Genomic DNA, 20,320 nt, shown 5'->3' on the forward strand with positions numbered 1-20,320 from the left:
TAACTCGCTTTGTTGGAAGCTTGACTGTGGTTGAAGAGGGCTCTGCCACTAATGCTCTCTTCGTTCCTTTCTTTGCTGTGGGTTTAGGAGTTGCTTTTTCCTTTCCTTTTTTGGTAGCCATCCTGAAAAAGGGAGGAGAAAGTAAATTAAGTTCAAATAGAGATATATAGCAAGGAAGAAGATGGAGTGGGTAATAAACAGTGCGCGGTAAAAATGTATGAACTAAACACATGGTCTAGACAACATGTGAAAAGATCAAGAAAGGAAATAGGATAGGTGCACAAAAAGGGAAGTAGATGCAAGATGAATATTGGCATGCTGGCAAGGGCATGAGTAGCATAGATCAAGCATCACTTCGTAACAAAGTAATAATTTGTATTGGCAATTAAATTCGATTAATAAAACAGTAAAGAAATTTTGTGAAAAACATGCATGGAATAGTAGAGTAGGATAATATAGAAAAGTACATGATGCCATATGGGCCTTTTCACAAACACATAGCATGCATGGTAAATAAGGCATAGAAAATATTAAAATAAGCATGCAAGCAATCCTTTAGTGAGAATAAGAGATAAGTGCCAAACAATTTACAATAATCCACAAGCAAATAATGAGGAATAATGATTTAAAGAATATGCTAGCACCATGCAAAAAGGGAAGAAGAAGAAAGAAAATAATGATAAAGAAAAGAAAAAGAAAAGAAAATAACATCTAAAATAAGAAGAATGATAAAAAGGGAAGAAGAAAAGAAAACCTTGTTAATGGAGGTGAGAGAAAGAGAGTGTGAAGGGTGGGATAGAAGGGGGAAGGGAGAAATAGGGGGAAAAAGAAAAATTAGGATTTGGGGGAGAGAAAGATAAGATAATTTGGCAGTTTTGGTGGGGCTGTGCGGCACAAGCGACGCGGCCGCGTGGGGCACGCGTTCGCGTGGATGCGCTTTAGGGTAGGTGACGCGGTCGCGTCAATCGCGCGGTCGCGTGACCCATATTGTGCTTCTGGCGCGAGTACAGCCTCGCGGCCGCACAACTCTTTGTTCAATTTAATTAATTTGCCAAAATAGGGTGACGCGATCGCGTGGGGAATGCGATCGCGTGAGTGGGCCTTTAGGGGAATGTGACGCGGTCGCGTAGGTCACGCGGCCGCGTGGGTAGGATTGTGCGTTCAGCCCCAATCCAGCACCACTCTCGCAAAACATTCGGGTGTGCACCCTTTTACGTCGAAAACTCAGGGCACGCGGTCGCATGGGAGGCCATGATACCCATGCGACGCGAACGCGTCAGGGACGCGATCGTGTGGGTTGATTTGTGCCAGTGGCACGCCTCCAGCCACGCTCCAGCGTGACTCTCTGTTTACTTTTATTTTGCTTCACTCTCCAAGCGACGCAGACGCGTCGCTGATGCGATCGCGTCACGTAGCAAATTTTTTTTTTCGAATGCAGATGCATGAAGGTGCTAAGAAAGAGAAGAGTAATTGACTAGGAAAAATTAAAGACAAAAAGAAAAGAACGATCATACCATGGTGGGTTATCTCCCACCTAGCACTTTGCTTTAACGTCCGTAAGTTGGACGCTCCAGTAGCTCAATCTTCTGGCCTGTGGGGATCTTCCAAGAGGAAGATCTCAAACTCCTTATTTTTCTGCAGCTTCTCTCCATGGTACAGCTTCAGACGTTGTCCATTAACTTTAATAAGTTCAGAGTGTGAAGGGTGGCTCAGGTGATAAACTCCGTATGGTTCGGCCTTCTCTATTCTGTATGGACCTTCCATCTCGATCTCAACTTGCCTGGCATGAGTCGTAGTCGAGATTTGTAAAGGAGGACTAAATCCTCAGGTTGGAACTCTTTCCTTCTAATGTGCTGATCATGTACAACCTTCATCTTTTCCTTGTATATTCTTGAGTTCTCATAAGCTTCTAGGCAAAGGCTCTCCAGTTCTTGCAGTTGCAACTTCCTTTCAGCTCCAGCTTGCTCAATTCCCATGTTGCATTCCTTGACTGCCCAAAAGGCTCTGTGCTCTATTTCAACAGGGAGATGACAAGCTTTTCCATAAACTAAGCGGAAAGGGCTCATTCCAAAGGGTGTTTTGTACGCTATCCTGTATGCCCATAGTGCATCCTGTAGCCTGGTGCTCCAATCTTTTCTATGAGGTTTAACTATCTTCTACAAGATACGCTTTATCTCTCTGTTTGACACCTCGGCTTGCCCATTGGTCTGAGGATGGTATGCTGTTGCAACCTTATGAATTATCCCATGCTTCTTCATCAATCCTGCTAGTTTCCTGTTATAGAAATGGGTGCCTTGATCGCTCACGATCGCTCGTGGTGATCCAAAGCGGCAAATAATATGGTTTCTCACAAAGGAAATAACAGTGTTAGCATCATCAGTGTGGGTGGGAATTGCTTCCACCCACTTGGAAACATAATCCACAGCTAACAGTATATAAAATTGACCATTAGAATTTGGGAACGGACCCATGAAGTAAATGCCCCAGACATCAAAAATTTCACAAAAAAGCATAAATTGTTGAGACATCTCATCCCTCCTGGATATATTACCAAATTTTTGGCATGGAAGACAAGATTTACAAAACTCAGCAGCGTCTCTAAAAAGAGTAGGCCACCAGAATCCACAGTCTAAGATCTTTCTAGCTGTTCTTTGGGGGCCAAAATGTCCTCCACTCTCAGATGAGTGACAGGCCTCCAAAATGGACTGGAATTCTGATTGAGGTACACAACGTCTAATTACCTGATCAGCACCACATCTCCACAAATATGGGTCATCCCATATATAATATTTAGACTCGCTTTTCAGCTTGTCCCTTTGATGCTTAGAAAAATGTGGAGGAAATGTGCGGCTAACTAGATAATTAGCTACAGGTGCGTACCAAGGTGCTACCTCAGATACTGCTTGCAGGTTATCAAATGGAAAATTATCATCTATAGGAGTAGAATCATCCTTAATGTGCTCAAGGCGACTCAAGTGGTCTGCCACTAGATTCTGATTACCACTCCTATCCTTTATTTCTAAATCAAATTCTTGTAAAAGCAGTATCCAACGTATGAGCCTTGGTTTGGACTCCTTTTTAGCTAATAGATACTTCAAAGCTGCATGGTCCGAATACACTACTACTCTAGTACCAAGTAGATAAGCTCGGAATTTATCCAGGGCAAAAACAATAGCAAGAAGCTCTTTCTCAGTAGTAGTATAATTGGACTGGGCAGCGTCTAAAGTTTTAGACGCATAAGCAATAACAAAAGGATCCTTACCTTCACGCTGAGCCAGCGCTGCTCCTACTGCATGGTTGGAAGCATCGCACATGATTTCAAATGGCTGGCTCCAGTTTGGTCCTCTCACAATGGGAGCTTGAGTCAGGTTGGTCTTCAGCTTATCGAACACTTGCTTACAATTCTCACTGAACTCGAACTCAATATCCTTCTGCAGCAATCTGGATAAGGGAAGTGCTACCTTACTGAAGTCCTTAATAAATCTCCTGTAAAAACCTGTATGGCCAAGGAACGAACGGACTTCCCTCACAGAGGAGGGGTAAGGTAAACTGGAAATAACATCCACCTTTGCTGGGTCTACAGAAATACCAGTATTAGATACAACATGTCCTAATACAATCCCTTGTCTAACCATAAAATGACATTTCTCAAAATTTAATACAAGGTTTGTATTGACACATCTATCTAATACTCTAGATAATCCATCTAAGCAAAGGCTAAAGGAATCACCATAAATGCTAAAGTCGTCCATAAAAACTTCCATACAGTCCTCAATGAGATCAGAAAAAAGACTCATCATGCACCTCTGAAAAGTAGCTGGTGCATTGCACAAGCCAAAGGGCATTCTCTTGTAAGCAAAAGTCCCAAAAGGACATGTAAAAGTAGTCTTTTCCTGATCCTCAGGAGCTATATGAATCTGAAAATAACCTGTGTAACCATCTAAAAAGCAATAATGTGATTTACCTGACAGGCGATCCAGCATTTGATCAATGAATGGAAGAGGGTAGTGATCCTTGCGAGTAGCTTGGTTGAGACGCCTGTAATCAATGCAGACTCTCCAAGCGTTCTGTACTCTGGTTGCTATGAGCTCTCCATGCTCGTTCTTCACTGTAGTGACTCCAGACTTCTTGGGCACCACTTGTACTGGGCTGACCCATTCACTGTCTGAAATGGGATAAATGATACCTGCTTCCAATAGTCTGGTTACTTCCTTTTTGACAACTTCCAAAATAGTGGAATTCAGTCTTCTCTGGGGTTGGCGAACAGGTCTTGCTCCTTCCTCTAAAAATATTCTGTGCTCACATACTTGAGGGTTGATGCTTACGATGTCTGCCAAACTCCATCCAATTGCTTTCTTGTGCTTTCTCAGCACATTAAGTAGCTGCTCTTCCTGTTCAGGAGTGAGATCCTGTGCAATAATAACTGGAAACTTCTGCCCTTCTTCAAGATAAGCATATTTGAGATGTGGAGGGAGAGGTTTCAACTCATTCTTCTGGTCATGGGTAGGCTCTGGATTGTCTGGAGCTTGTGAAAATCCAGAAGTGTCCTTATTGTTAGCTAATAGAGTCCCCACACTTGGACTTTGTTCTGTGTACTTTTCTTCCAGTTCTTCTTGGTGAATTTCAGCTACAGTTTCATCTATGACATCGCACTGGAAGATGGAATGATCTTCTGGAGGGTTGCTTGTGACTCCATTCAAATTGAAGATTGCTATTCGGCCATCTATTTCAAAAGAATATGTTCCTGAAAAAGCATCTAATCTGAATCTTGATGTCTTCAGGAATGGTCTGCCAAGTAAGATTGATGATGGCTTATCTGAGTCATTATTGGGCATCTCCAAGATATAGAAATCAGTGGGAAATGTGAGTCCTTTAATGTTCACTAAAACATCTTCAGCAACTCCAGCTACTGTAATAATACTTTTATCTGCCAACACAAAACGAGCTGCCGACCTTTTCAAGGGAGGGAGCCTTAAAACATCATATACAGATAAAGGCATAATACTAACACATGCTCCCTAATCACACATGCAATCATAAATTACTACACCACCAATAGTACAACTAACTATACAAGGACCTGGGTCACTGCATTTTTCAGGTAAACTTCCCATTAAAGCAGATATGGAGCTTCCTAAAGGAATAGTTTCTAATTCATTAATTTTGTCCTTATGTATACATAAATATTTTAGAAACTTTGCATATTTAAGTACCTGTTGAATGACATCAAAAAGGGGGACAGTTACCTCAACCTTTTTGAAGATTTCTACCATTTTGGGGTCAGGTTCCAACTGCTTCCTGAGCTTCCTTGCAAGTTATGGAAATGGAATGGGAGTGGTGTTTTCTGTAGTGTCTGCGCCTTTTGGTGCTTTCTCCTGTGATTGAGCTTCTTCTCTCTCAGCTATGACCTGTATGTCCTCTTCCTCTTCAACATCTTCTAATTCCACAACCTTTTCAGCTGAGGCGTGTTCTGGTGGGATTGGCTCCTCCTGACTTCTCTCCTGCAATGTGGTTCCAGACCTTAGGGTGACGGCATTAATACCACCCTTCGGGTTGGGGAATGGTTGAGAGGGGAGTCCACCAGAGTTTGAGGACTGGTTATTGGAATTTTTCATTGATCCCATCTGTGAGACAAGAGTTTGTAAAGTAGAAGTGAAAGTAGAAGTGAAAGTATCCAGGGTTGTTTTAAGATGATCCTCCATAGCCTGATGTCTCTGATCAATGGCTTGTAGTAAGTCAGCATTAGGAGATGAAGAGATGCCGGTGGTCTGAGAGGTTTGCTGAGGGGCTTGAGGTTGTCTTAAATGAGGTGCTCTGTAAGATTGATTCTGCTGCCTGTTGTTATTGTTGTTCCACCTCTGGTTTCCATTGTTATCTCTGCCTCCTCTATTAGAATTGTCTCTTCAGCCTTGGTTAGAATTGTCTCTCCAGCCTTGGTTGGAATTATCCTGCCATCCTTGATTATAGTTTCCACCTTGATTGTACCCTTGATTGGGGCGGTCATAAAAGTTGTGAGTGGCTGCTACAGTATTGTCTTCTTGTTGGAGCTGCGGACACTCATCGGTATAGTGACTATAATCTGCACAGACGCCGCACACTCTCTGTGGGACTAACTGCTGGCTGTGCTGTGGTAGAGAAGGCTGAACTTGCTGAGATTGTTGTTGATTCAGTTGCATCTGCTTCAGCAAGTTAGTAATTTCACATAGACTCTGGGTTATAGCGGTAGTCTCTGTATTAGTGGATACCTCCGCAACAGCCCTTGACCGACTTTGTCTCTGCCTATGATTCCTAATAGAGTCAGCTAAGTCTCTGATCAATTCCCATGCTTCGTTTGTAGTCTTGTGCTTTTTCATAGAACCATTGCAAGCACCTTCCAGTGTGGTTCTATCCTGAGGTTTCAGACCCTGTGTAAAGTAACCGAGTAAGACTACCTTGTCAATCATATGATGGGGACATGCATTTCGAAGTGTATTGAAGCGTTCTAAGTATTCATAGAGGGTCTCAGATTCATCCTGGACGATCATAGACATGTCCATCCTTAGTTTGTCAGCAACTTTAGCTGAAAAGAATTTATCCAGAAATTCTCTCCTAAGTGTATCCCAGTTGGAAATAGTTTATCTGGGCTGAGTGTAGTACCACTCTCTTGCCTTTCCCTCTAGAGAAAACGGGAAGGCTTTTAATAGAATAGAGATTTCATCAGCTCCATCACGCTTAACAGTAGAGCAAGCGGTGTGAAAAATCCCTAAGATGCTTGATAGGCTCTTAAGCAGGTAAGCCATGAGATTTGGGCATCAAGTTGAGTAGTGAAGATTTTATTTCAAAATCTACAGCTATTGCTGGGTAGTGCCCCTGGAATGGTTGGAGCGTAAAATCAGGGGCTCCTTCCTCCTGGATGGTGACTCTTCTGGGTGCTGCCATGTCACCTGCACGTAAATGAACTGCATCAGTAGAAAGGGGGTTTGTTTCTTCCTTAAATGACGGTTCCGGTTCGTCCTCAACGAGGAGTCGCCTACGCCTAGCTCGCCTTATATGTGAAAGAGTTCTTTCAATTTCGGGGTCAAATGCTGGTAAGCTTGGATCAGGAAGCGAACGCGTCATTTAACGAAAGAAACGTGCAGTTCATAGTGAATAAATGAAAAGAAAAAAAATTGCAATAAAAATAAATACTAATCAATAAATTAACACACTGTTGCAACTCCCCGGCAACGGCGCCAAAAATTGATGGGAGCGGAAATTGGTGAATTAAAAATTATTAAAATGTGTACGTTGCAAGTATAGTTCTTAACTCACCGAAAATCCACTTATCAATTTAGAAATATGTCACAGAAGTTCAAATTTAAAATACTGGGAGTATGAATCCCAGATCGTCTCCCAACGAGTTGCAGAAAGGTGTGCTATTTTATTAATCAGATGTTTTCAAAAAGGGTTGAGTTGAATAACAGGAAATTAAATTGATGAAATTTAATAATATAAATAAATGCCTTGACTGGGAGTTGATTAGTTGGAATTCCTATTGTAGTTGGAATACTCTCAAGATTAATTGATAATTAAAAGTTATTCTGTTTTGTTATCCTTTACTAGGTAAAGGAAAGTCAAACAGGTTGGAATGCTACGTCTGTTCACAAATTACAATCCACTTAATTAAAAGTGATTGATATTAGTGACTAGAAAGCAATCAAACAGCAAACCCAATTACAATCTTTCTTTCAAGTCTTCCAACTCAATTGGTTCCTTTTAATCAACTCCCCATCAAGTTAGGGAACTACTCACTCATTGTGAATGCAAAAATCATAACATATGCGAAGAAATTAAAAGAAGACATTACAAATAGAAATAAAAAATAATCCAATGAAAATAAGAATAATCCTTATATTGAGTAAATCCTAATAATATTCCAATGGCAAAATTAACAAAACAAAGGTCATAGAAGAGTAAAGCCAAGTAAAGAAAACGAACTAGAATGACGAAGTCTTGATGAGGTGATGACTCTTCTCAATATCCCAATGTAAAAGTAGTAGAAAAATAAAATCCTAAAAGTATCAATTGTCTAGAGAGAAGGAAAACCTAAAGGAGGAGTAAAACTAGATCTAAAAACTCAAAACTGTGTGAAATGAATGTTGTTTTTTTCGTTTCTGCATGTTCCTTGGCTCTAGTCTGCTGTTCTGGGCCGAGAACTGGGTCAAAATCGGGCCCGAAATCTCCCCCAGCGAATTCTGCAGATTGTGCAGATCGCGCATGTCACGCGATCGCGTCGTCCAAGCAGACGCGTCATTCGCGTTCTTTTCGTGCCACGCGTTCGCGTCGTCCACGCCTCCGCATCACTTGTGCTGTTCCTTTCCGCGCGGTCGCGTGAGCCATGCGGCCGCGTCACCGCGATTTCTCCTCTGCCACGCGAACGCGTGAGCCATGCGGCCGCGCCGCTTCTCGCTGGTTGTCTCTTCAATTTCTTGTGTTCCTTCCATTTTTACTAGCTTCCCTCCCAATCTCCAACTCATCCATGCCCTATAAAGCCTGAAACACTTAACACACAGATCACGGCATCGAATGGGATAACGGAGAACTAAAATGCATAATAAAAAGTCTCTAGGAAGCAGTTTTCAACCATGTAATAATTCTAGGAAGGAAATATAAATGCATGCTAAATTAATGAATAAGTGGGTAAGGATCATGATAAAACCACACAATTAAACACAATATAAATCATAAAATAGTGGTTTATCAAAGTCCAACTAATTTTTTTTTTATGCTTTTACTCATTCATTCTGCTTCAACTAAAATTTTTTGTTAAGACTTGTCGGGTAGCATCACCGTTCCATTGCATACCCTGTAACTATAATTTTGCCCGTTGGCCCTAATGATGCATAAGGAGCGTGCCAATGGTTCCGACCTGGCCCCCTAAAATAGACTTGTCCTGAGCTCAAGTCAAACCAAACAAACTAACAGAAAACAGATACATACATTCGCGAGTGGCGTTCTATTTATTAATATTGGAGTTCCGCTACGTACCTTCCTGGGTTCTCAAACACTCAAACAATCAGAAAACAAAGTGATGTACCATGGGCAATAATCGCGATACAGTGATCATAGCGGGAGCAAAGGTTTTGGAGAACGCGGAATCTCATCATGAGGTGGTTAACAGGAGACTGTGGCCGAGGGCATCAGAGATATCCCATAATGTCCAGAATTTCATCGAAGACGCAGAGAAGAAACAAGTGAAGCATCAAGAAGTGAAGTCATGGTTTCAGGGCGTTAAAGATCTATGCTATGAGTTAATTGATGTTTCAGAAGAATTCGAATTAGTGCAACAGGCGAAGAGGTTACGCTTTGTAGGCCTTCCACTCCTTCAACAACAACGTAAGGTGACAAGAATCATTCGCGAGTTTGAGACCTTAATTAAAGAGGTCCGCGAGTTGAAACTTAGTTCGAGTTCGGAACTACCAGTACCCGAGGCTGAGCTCGAGCCAGTAAATCTGCATTCGAATATTATTGGCAAAGAGCTCCTGGTTGGTCGAGATGCTGAAATTCAAGGCTTAATTAGAAGGTTGACTAAGGGATATCATAGATGCATATGCATTGTTGGTGACGAGGTTGGAACAGGAAAGACTGCACTAGCCCGAAGTGTCTACAACAGTACTCAAGTGAAAAGTAAGTTTCATTTCATGGTATGGGTAACTGTCTCTCGACAATTCAATGTGAAGCGAATTGTTAAGACTATGCTGGAATTTGCTCCTGAAAAACCAGAGTACGTTGGTGATGAATTTGAATTATTGGAACTTGAGCTTCATAAGTTCATAGTGGACAGGGAACTCCTTCTTGTTCTGGACGACGTCGTCAAGCTCGATTCGAACCACTTGTCAGATCTAATGAACGTCTTCCGTAGTTCCTCGTGTAGAATTTTGATAACCACGAGGAAGAAGGAAGTGGCAAAAGTAGCAAAAGAAGTAGAAGAATCCACACACACCGTGTTAATGACAAGTCTCTCCCCCGAAGCTTGCTGGTCAATTATCAAACATCACGCATTTGGTGATGATCTGAAGAATGAGTCAACCGTGGAAAGGATATTCGGCCAAGTTGGAAGACAAATAGCAGAAAAGTGCGAGGGGAAGCCAGTTGTTGCTAAATCTTTTGGTGTTATGTTGCGTGGCAGATCTTACGAAGAATGGCATCATGTAATGATGAGTGAAAAGCTGTGGTGGTACGACTTGACATCTGCATCCATGTTGAGTGAATACTTGTATTCTAGAATGCCTCCTGCTTTGAGACAATGCTTGCTGTATTGTTCCATCTTCCCTAAGAATCACTCCATTCAAGTTGACAAACTCGTCAAACTGTGGATGGCACAGGGCTTTATTGCCTCCCATGAAGAGGACAAGATGGAAATACAAGGCTGGAAATACGTCAAGCAATTGCGAGATTGCTCTGCCTTCCAAGAATTTGAACCGGATGGCGAGGGCGCCTTCGTTTGCAAATTGGAGGAAGGAATGCATGAATTTATCCAAGATCTTGCGCGAAACGAATACTGCATAAAGTTTCTTGATGAAGGGGCAACCGTGGAAGAGTCCGGAGACAATGACACCTTAACAAAGCCTCCTCGCTTTCGTCACTGTACCCTGTGTCTTGAAGCTCAAACCTCTTTCCCAGATTCAATTGACAATGCAGGTAAACTACACACTCTAATGGTTTTGTCCGAGTCTTCCGACATAGATCCAACAAATCTTGCCAGCCTTCTGCATTCTCTGAAGAGGATCAGGGCGTTGGATTTGAGATCTTGTGCAATAAAGGAGCTTCCGTTGAAGGCAGCTGAATTGCTACATCTAAGGTACCTTAACTTGTCTTTCAATCATGAGCTAAAAAAGTTGCCTTCTGCAATAAGTAATTTGCTTAATTTGCAAACTTTAAATCTCAACGGATGTGATAGTCTTCAGAAACTGCCAAAAAGTATAGGAAAATTGATCAAGTTGCGACATCTTGAGATTCTCTGGACAGCAAGCCTTAGCTACTTACCAAAAGGGATTGCAAGCTTAACCTTGTTGAGAACCTTAAATCGATTCTTCGGGAGCAGTGGTGGTGCTAGAGAAGCAAAGCATGCAGTCTTGGAGATTTGGAAAATCTAAAGAATATCGAAGGGTGTCTTACCATAGATGGATTGGGTGGTGAAACTGAAATTTCTGAAGCTAAAAGAGCTGGTCTAAAGAACAAGAAAAATCTGCGTGGCTTGGAACTGTGGTTTTCTATCGTAGGATTGAAGGGCGACAATCAAGTCCTACTTGATAGTTTAGAAGCACCTCCTCAATTGCAATTCCTTGGAATATTTTACTACCGAGGAAGTTCATTCCCCAACTGGATGATTGAACTGAATGTGCTAAAACATCTAATGCTTGTTAACTGCAGTGAATGCAATGTTTTGCCGCCTTTAGGGAAACTCCCACTCCTTGAATCACTTGAGATCAAGAATATGCCTAATGTGGAGAAGGTAGATTTCCAATTTCTAGGAATAGGATTAAACCATGAGGATGCTGGCAACAAAGGCTCCTCGTCTGATGCAATAATTGCATTTCCCAGATTGAGAAAGCTTCACTTCATGAAGTTGGATAAGTGGGAAGAGTGGACTGGACTCAATGTCAATGGTGGAGATAAGAATATTATGCCTCTACTGTCTTCTTTGTCAGTTGTAAACTGTGAAAAGTTAGAATCACTTCCTGACTACATCAAGAGCAAGGAAAATCTGAAACCAGTTATTGAAGGATGTTCTTTGCTACTAGAAAAAGAAAAGGAGCAAAAAGAGATGAAGAGCATGGATTCAATAAACAAAGCAGATTAAGGTAAGCTATTCTTCAAACTATCCTATAGTAATATTTCTTTGTCAAATATGTGGACTCTGCATAGCATACAACTGTGATTTCATAGTTTCAGTTTGCTTGTTTTGCAATTTAAGTACACTGATTTTAAGTTAACACTTTAAATAGACTCGGCAATAATTTCTTAAAATTATTAAAAGTTACTTCTTACTTGTTTGCAAAACTATGCTTGTCAGTACCTATTAACGATATTATTTCTCCTCCCAGTTAATCAAGTCCAGTTTAGTGTGTTCAAAATCTGCAACCACTGAGGAGTCTCCAAAAAATGTTGCACAGATGTGTGTTTTCAACTTTTCTGCGCTCTATATTAAAAAAGCTCTTAAGAAGTTGGAGATTGAAGGTCTGTGGTGTCTGGTGCCGAAATTAAAGGCCAATTTCTCAATAAATTGTATCTAGATATTATAGCACAGTTGTGTGATTTCAACTCAGTTTGGCAAACATCTAGGCTTTGCTGCTATGATCATGATGTAATAAGTTATGGCTATGTACTTGCATGACTATTGAGTTTGCTTTCTATATTCTGTGAGATTTCACTCTAATTTTCCTCTTTCCATGTGTTACCTCAGAGAACTTGTAACACCATCATTCTGAATATAATTAGTAGCCTTTTAATGAATATCTGTGTATTTCTATTTTATCCTTTAACTTTAGGGTTAACATTATTAAATATTTTTAGGAAAAGTATAGGTAACCAACAATATTTTTGAATAATGTGTAAACAATGTGAATTAATAAGGTTAAAAGAGTAAATTAATCTTAAATTTAATTAATAATATTAAATTAGAGTGTAGTGTATTTTTATTTGATTGGTGGTTGTTCATGTTGTTCAAGATGGTCATTGTAACCATCCGCACATCTACTGAAATGAACATCCTATATATCTATTGTTCAAATTGTTTAGTATTTTTATTGTCTACCTATGTTTTTCCTTTATTGATTTATATATCTTTTAGGTTCTGAACAATAACCGTGTCTTGAAATCATATTGATGATCAATGTTGGACCAAAATATTACATAAAAAAACGTTGGAATAACAAAATATCACATAAAGAAAATTAATTAGGTATATATTAAAATTAGTTATTAATATAAAATATATATTAAAAATAAATTAAATTATATATATATTTATATATAAAATTATAAATACATAATAATTAATTTAAAAATTATTTTTTTAATGTACAAATAATACGTAAGAAAATATTGGAATGACAAAATATTACAACTTACAAAGAAATATTATGAAGATTTTTTCTTATACAAATTGACTTTTTCTTTTCCTAATCTATTTAATATTTCTTGAAAATTTTAGTTGTACTAATTCATTAAGCCGACCAAAGATTAATATTAGTATTATACAATTTCTGATACTATCCGAATATTTAAAGATAATAATGTGTAAAATAGAATGTCAACGAGTAATAGTTCAAATGGCATAGTCTCTCCATATTAAATTAAGGAATTGTAGGTTCGAATCTCCTATAAGTTTTATTCTAATTCTATCCGTGAGTTTAAATTTTGCAAAATTTTAAAATGAATCCTATTCTTTGCTAATTTTTTCATTCTGATCCTGTTCGTTTCGATCGGTTATTCGAATATGTTATTACATTTCATAATAGGGACACTCTATTGTACAGATTGAAGTGGTACAGAGAGAGAAAATAAATTCTTTTTATAGTTATTTTTTATTATTTTATTATTATTCAAAGTGCGAGTCCTACTGATGAGCGGATAATTTATACGCTTTTTGGCATTGTTTTTAGTATGTTTTTAGTATGATTTAGTTAGTTTTTAGTATATTTTTATTAGTTTTTAGTTAAAATTCACTTTTCTGGACTTTACTATGAGTTTGTGTGTTTTTCTGTGATTTCAGGTATTTTCTGGCTGAAATTGAGGGTCCTGAGCAAAAATCTGATTTAGAGGCTGAAAAGGACTGCAGATGCTGTTGGATTCTGACCTCCCTGCACTCGAAGTGGATTTTCTGGAGCTACAAAAGCCCAATTGGCGCGCTCTCAACGGCGTTGGAAAGTAGACATCCTGGGCTTTCCAGCAATGTATAATAGTCCATACTTTGCCCGAGATTTGATGGCCCAAACCGGCGTTGCAAATCAGCCTCAGAATTTCCAGCGTTTAACGCTGGAACTGGCATAAAAATCTATTCTTAATATATAAAAGTAGATACATAAGCATGCACCACATTACTTCTAAGTTATTCCTCTTATTCTACTAACACCATGTCAGCAATATTGCTTACATGGCAAAATTTTAGAAACAACCAATCAAATCTTGCCAAATTTCAACCACTCAAATCTTGCCAAATCAACTTCTATTTTCAAATTAAAAAAAAAAACTAAAAAACAGAATAAAAAACAACAAAAACACAAATTAACATTTACCCCAAAAAAACCTCTGAAAACCAAAGAGTTCATTACTTTTCTCATGCTTCTCGCCTGAAAACTCCTTACTCTTCTCATGCTTCTCGAAACCCTCTTCTTCTTGGCACCTCTCCGTACCAAGGTCCTATTTCCTCCATGCTCTTCCGGTATGAGCCATTGTGTTTTCCTCGAATCAAATTTTACTATTCTCATGCTTCTCGAAACCCTCTTCTTCTTGGCACCTCTCCGCATTGCATCAATTGCAGAAACCAGGCCAACTAAGAAAATTCGTCCAACGAAGAAAATTCGTGCCAAGTATTTTTCTAAGGATTACAACATTGAGGTAATTTTATATAAGAAATTAAAAGTAGATATACTTAACTTATCTTTTATCTTTTTTATTCATAAACTTATTCTTTACCAGTCGTTTATGCTTGCAGTACTTGATTCCATATCAATGGCATTTCAACAAACTCATGAGAATATATCTTCTATAAAGTAAGTCATCTCTTACACATTGTGAGTCGATGAGTAATTTTATATCAAACTCTTTTGAAAAAACTTGCGATAATATATTTCTTCATAAGTAATCAATTTCTTACGTCTAGAGTAATGTTTATATTTCTTTCTTCTAAAATTTCTCATACATATTTTTTGTGAAAATGGTTGTATCTACAGGTATAACACGCTTCGGAATAAGGTCGACCTCTACAATGCTCCAACTGGTCCGAAAATTAAATCTCTATACTTCTTTTTAGACATTGCACATATAATCATGTAATTGTGAAGAAAAATATGATAAACAAATTCAAAAATTTGTTAGAAGAAGAAAAAGTTTATACTATAAAAAATTGAAAATAGAAGATGCAAATGATTTATATAGAGTAATTAAAGGTACTATGAAAACAAATTTTTTAATAACAACTATTGTGAAAGAAATCAAAGATCCAGTTTTGAACATTCTCCAACACTATTTTAAATTTGCATCACTTGAAACATTATCTGACAGAGTGGGTCAAAGACAAATTTTAACAGGTAATTTTATTTTATATTATTTCAATTATTCTTATTAAAAATAATTTATTAAAAAAAATCAACACATTTTTGTTCTTTTTATTGTAGATGTCATTGAAAAACTGCATGCAATAGGAGAAGAAGAACAAGTAGATGTTAAAGGAAAACCCACAAAAATACGAAAAATGGAATTGATACTCAAAGAGTAAAAAAATATACAACCAATTCATTTTTCATTTAGATATATAGTTATTAACAAAAAAAAACTAAAAAACAGAATAAAAAACAACAAAAACACAAATTAACATTTACCCCAAAAAAACCTCTGAAAACCAAAGAGTTCATTACTTTTCTCATGCTTCTCGCCTGAAAACTCCTTACTCTTCTCATGCTTCTCGAAACCCTCTTCTTCTTGGCACCTCTCCGTACCAAGGTCCTATTTCCTCCATGCTCAGAGTGGGTCAAAGACAAATTTTAACAGGTAATTTTATTTTATATTATTTCAATTATTCTTATTAAAAATAATTTATTAAAAAAATCAACACATTTTTGTTCTTTTTATTGTAGATGTCATTGAAAAACTGCATGCAATAGGAGAAGAAGAACAAGTAGATGTTAAAGGAAAACCCACAAAAATATGAAAAATGGAATTGATACTCAAAGAGTAAAAAAATATACAACCAATTCATTTTTCATTTAGATATATAGTTATTAACAAAATACTATTAATTTTAGGAACATCGTGTTAAAAGTCAAGTTGTGGAGAAATCTCTCAAATCAGATAAATAAAGAAATTACAACACAAATTAAGGGCCAAAAAATTGTTGCACTCACATCAACATTGGTTAGTGAATATAAAGGTATGATCTTTTTCAAAAAAATTTAATTTATTATTATTTTTTTTAGTTCAAAGAATTATATTTTATATAATACATTAATTGACACAATACAACACAATCTTATTTTATATAACCTATTATATTATAATATTAGGTGATTATTAGGTTAGCACAACTTCAAGTACAAAAATCTATATCAATCCAGAAATTGAAGAATTCACACAGCTGACTTATGGGTATTTCATAACAAATAAATCTCTCAAAAATTAATTCATTTATTTAATTATTCAATTTAATAAATATAAAAAAATTCCTAAACAGGACTGATCAACATGAAGAAGTAATGGAGATACCAAGCCAAGACAATGCCAACACAAATCTTCAGAGTAGAATGATTAGAAATCGAATAACTATTCAAGATCTAATGGCTATGCAATGGGAATCTGATTATCAGGTATGACAAAAAAATCTCACAACATGCATCATACATTCATTCTTACTCAAATACAATATACCTAATGATAACATAAATGGAATATTGGAATAGGAAAAGATCTTTACAATTTTAGCAATTATAAACCTAATACTTATTTTAGGTTCAGAATTCAATTAAAGGTTTCAGATCAAAGTGCTACAGCAACTTTTGTATTATTTGATGGCGAAGCAAAAAAATTGTTGGACACAACTGCTTCAAATCTAATCACACTCCAGAAAAGTAATGATCTTGAAGCACCACCCCAATTGAAAAACTTGTGCAACCTCACACTTATTTTTGAAGTCAAACTAAATGAGTTTAATCTCAAAGAAGGTTCTCAACAATACACCGTTACCAAGACATTTGTTCCAACTAAAAACACTGAACAGCAACACCCATTACAACAAATAAAACAAGTAATACTAAAAAAATCACTTATTTAAAACATCATTTTTATTTCTAATTTATATTATTCATTGATTATAGGAACCAACTTCGCCAACACTAATATCATCATACGAAGATCACATACCTATCAAGAGGTTGAGGAGAAAAAAAAGATACAAATTCAAGACACATTTTCGGAAGAAGACCATACATGCAAAGAGAGAGCAAACAACACAAAAGAAAGTGCACACAACTCACCAATTCATAAGGAACATGCCTTCACAATAACCTATGACAGAAAGAAGAAAGCAACAACTCTAACAGCAACCAATAAAAAAAAGAAGACGAGTGTCACATAAGAAGATCAATTGCATCAATTAAACCAAATGCAAAAATCAATTCCAACATCCAAATACTTTGTACTACCATTTCTTTTAAATAAAATATCATTTAAATTTATTTTTAGTTTATACATATTTCATTTAATTCTACAAAACATAATAATTTTTAATATTTATTATATACTATTATTAATTTACCGTCCCGCGCATCGCGCGGGTCACATTCTAGTTGGAGTTAAACGCCCAAACTGGCATGAAAGCTGGCGTTTAACTCCAGAAGAGGTCTCTACACATGAAAGCTTCAATGCTCAGCCCAAGCACACACTAAGTGGACCCAGAAGTGGATTTTTACGTCATTTACTCATTTCTGTATACCCTAGGTTACTAGTTCACTATTAATAGGATCTTTTGACATTGTATCTGTACCTCATGACACTTTACACGTTTCTTTGTGTACTTCTTACAGCATGAGTCTCTAAACCCCATGGTTGGGGGTGAGGAGCTCTGCTGTGTCTTGATGGATTAATGCAATTACTACTGTTTCTTATTCAATCATGCTTGCTTCCGTTCTAAGATATCACTTGTTCTTAACCCGGATGAATGTGATGACCCGTGACACTCATCATATTCTCAACTATGAACGCGTGCCTGACAACCACCTCCGTTCTACTTTAGATTGAGTAGATATCTCTTGGATTCTTTAATCAGAATCTTCGTGGTATAAGCTAGAATTGATGGCGGCATTCAAGAGAATCCGGAAGGTCTAAACCTTGTCTGTGGTATTCTGAGTAGGATTCAATGATTGAATGATTGTGACAAGCTTCAAACTCCTGAGGGTGGGGCGTTAGTGACAGACGCAAAAGAATCATTGGATTCTATTCCGGCCTGATTGAGAACCGACAGATGGATAGCCGTGCCATGACAGGGTGCGTTGAACATTTCCACTGAGAGGATGGGAGGTAGCCATTGACAACGGTGAAACCCTACATACAGCTTGCCATGGAAGGAGCCTTACGTGTTTGATGAAGAAGACAGTAGGAAAGCAGAGATTCAGAAGATGGAGCATCTCCAAAACCTCAGCCTGTTCCCCATTACTGCAAAACAAGTACTTATTTCATGTTCTTTTACTTTTCACAATCAACCCTGATAATCTTTGATATCCTGACTAAGATTTACAAGATAACCATAGCTTGCTTCAAGCCGACAATCTCCGTGGGATCGACCCTTACTCACGTAAGGTATTACTTGGACGACCCAGTGCACTTGCTGGTTAGTTGTGCGGGATTGCAAAAGTGTGATTGCAATTTCGTGCACCACCTACCTTTTTCAATTTCTCTTTCATCCCATAAAAAGAAAGATCTGTAAACTTACATCTTTACCATATAATTCACCTTCATAATATCAAATATTGTTTATATATTATTAGCAAATTGAATTACTAGTTTGGTAATACACTAAATTTTGAATTCTAGTGGTCTATTAATCAATCTAATTAAGGTTTAGTTTATGTAAACAGCTTAATTAATTTTTTTTTTGAAAAAATAGTTTAAATAATAAATGCTTATATTTAAAATAACTTATAAATAAATTATTTTATTTTTTATTTTTAGTTCTAAAAGTACTTATTTTAAAAAAATATGATAAAAAAACTTTTTATAATGAGTGAAGTAATTTTTTTTAACTTCTCTATAAGTATTTAAATAGATTCTGTAACGTCCCAATCTTTTTTTTTATTACTACCCTACCCTTTAATTTTATCAAAATCTCTAAACTATCCTTACCCCTGTTTTTCTAACATTAACCCTAATCCAAAAATCCTTAATTATGCCCTAATTTCATTACAACACATACACCCACAAATAGGAAAAAGAAAGAGAGAAAGGGAAGAGAACAAAAATCAGAGAGGGAGCGATTGAAGAAGAAAAGAAGAAGAAGAAAGGGAGAAGAGGGAAGAGACAATGCCAGCGGGGCTGGGCGCCGCTGTTGCCGTCGCAGAGAAAAGAAGAGAAGCACGAGAGAGATGAGAGTGAGATCGCAGACCTTCCATGGAGAAAGAGGAAAGCGCGCGACAGAGAAGAAGAAGGAGGGAGCCCTGTCGTCGATGTTGTGCCCGTCGCCGCTACTGCCTTTGATCGAGACCGTCGCCGTCCCAGTTGATGCCATCGTCGTTGCCAAACAAGGCAGAGAAGGAGGGCGCGAACAGAAGAGAGAGAAAGGGGAGCTCTGCTGGAGCTTGTTGTCGAGATGCTGCTGCCTTCCACCACCGCGAGACAGAGCCAGCCTTCTGTTCTTCCACTGTCATTGCAGTTGCCTCCGTTGCAAGTGAAGGAGGTCACCGGAGAAAGGATTGTTCTGTTCTGTTTCTGTTTTTAGTTTTCCATTGGTTGTCGGAGTCTCTAGAGCCATAAATGTTGCCGTCGGAGTCGTCAGAATTATTGCCGCCAAGAGCCACCACTGCTATACCTTTACCTTGGTAAAACAAACCCCATTCTGCTTGTAGTACTTGACATCTCTTTCTATTTCTATTCCACTTTTTTCTATCTTACTATCTCGCTCCATTTTCGTGTTGTCCTTCTTGATTAGTTTGCTTTTGCTGTTGTTTGTTACTAGCTAGAAGTGGTAGCGATGTACTTAGTTCATGAGCTTTAAGTTCAATTTACTATTTATGAAGGTGGATTCTCTTTTTGGTGTTTTATCTTTACAAGAATTATGATCTCATACCAATTTTTTTAAATTCTTTTGCTATGTGCTTGGATTCTGTCAAAAGCAAAAAAAAAGTAGTTATTATAACCGATCTTAGTGTGTTAATTGTCAATACTTCAAATTTTAGTTTTATTATTATCATTATTTTATATGTGAATTTATTTGTTACTTTATACCAAGTCTAGTTGTATGATTATAGAAAATAATATGATTGTATTTTACAAACAGTGACCATAATGAGTTAACTACCTAAATGTATATGTAAATCTTGGCTTAAGAGACAACAAAGAGATCAATTACATTTCTTGTCATGTTTTACATAAT

At 37.6% G+C, this 20,320-nt stretch overlaps 2 protein-coding genes across 2 annotated transcripts; both read left to right on the forward strand.

The window, feature by feature from the left end:
* Positions 1–8,823: 8,823 nt before the first annotated feature.
* Positions 8,824–12,474, forward strand: LOC112733703 (putative disease resistance protein RGA1). Its single transcript, XM_025782748.3, has 2 exons — positions 8,824–11,822; positions 12,066–12,474. The coding sequence occupies exon 1, from the start codon at positions 9,057–9,059 to the stop codon at positions 11,112–11,114; it is 2,058 nt and encodes a 685-aa protein (XP_025638533.1). The 5' UTR covers positions 8,824–9,056; the 3' UTR covers positions 11,115–11,822; positions 12,066–12,474.
* On the forward strand, positions 11,345–11,821 carry LOC112720654 (probable disease resistance protein At1g59620). The gene has a single exon (XM_025771684.1). The coding sequence runs from the start codon at positions 11,345–11,347 to the stop codon at positions 11,819–11,821; it is 477 nt and encodes a 158-aa protein (XP_025627469.1).
* Positions 12,475–20,320: the final 7,846 nt, after the last annotated feature.

The sequence above is a fragment of the Arachis hypogaea genome, chromosome 2, assembly GCF_003086295.3.
Source record: "Arachis hypogaea cultivar Tifrunner chromosome 2, arahy.Tifrunner.gnm2.J5K5, whole genome shotgun sequence".
In the NCBI taxonomy this organism is placed as follows: domain Eukaryota; kingdom Viridiplantae; phylum Streptophyta; class Magnoliopsida; order Fabales; family Fabaceae; genus Arachis; species Arachis hypogaea.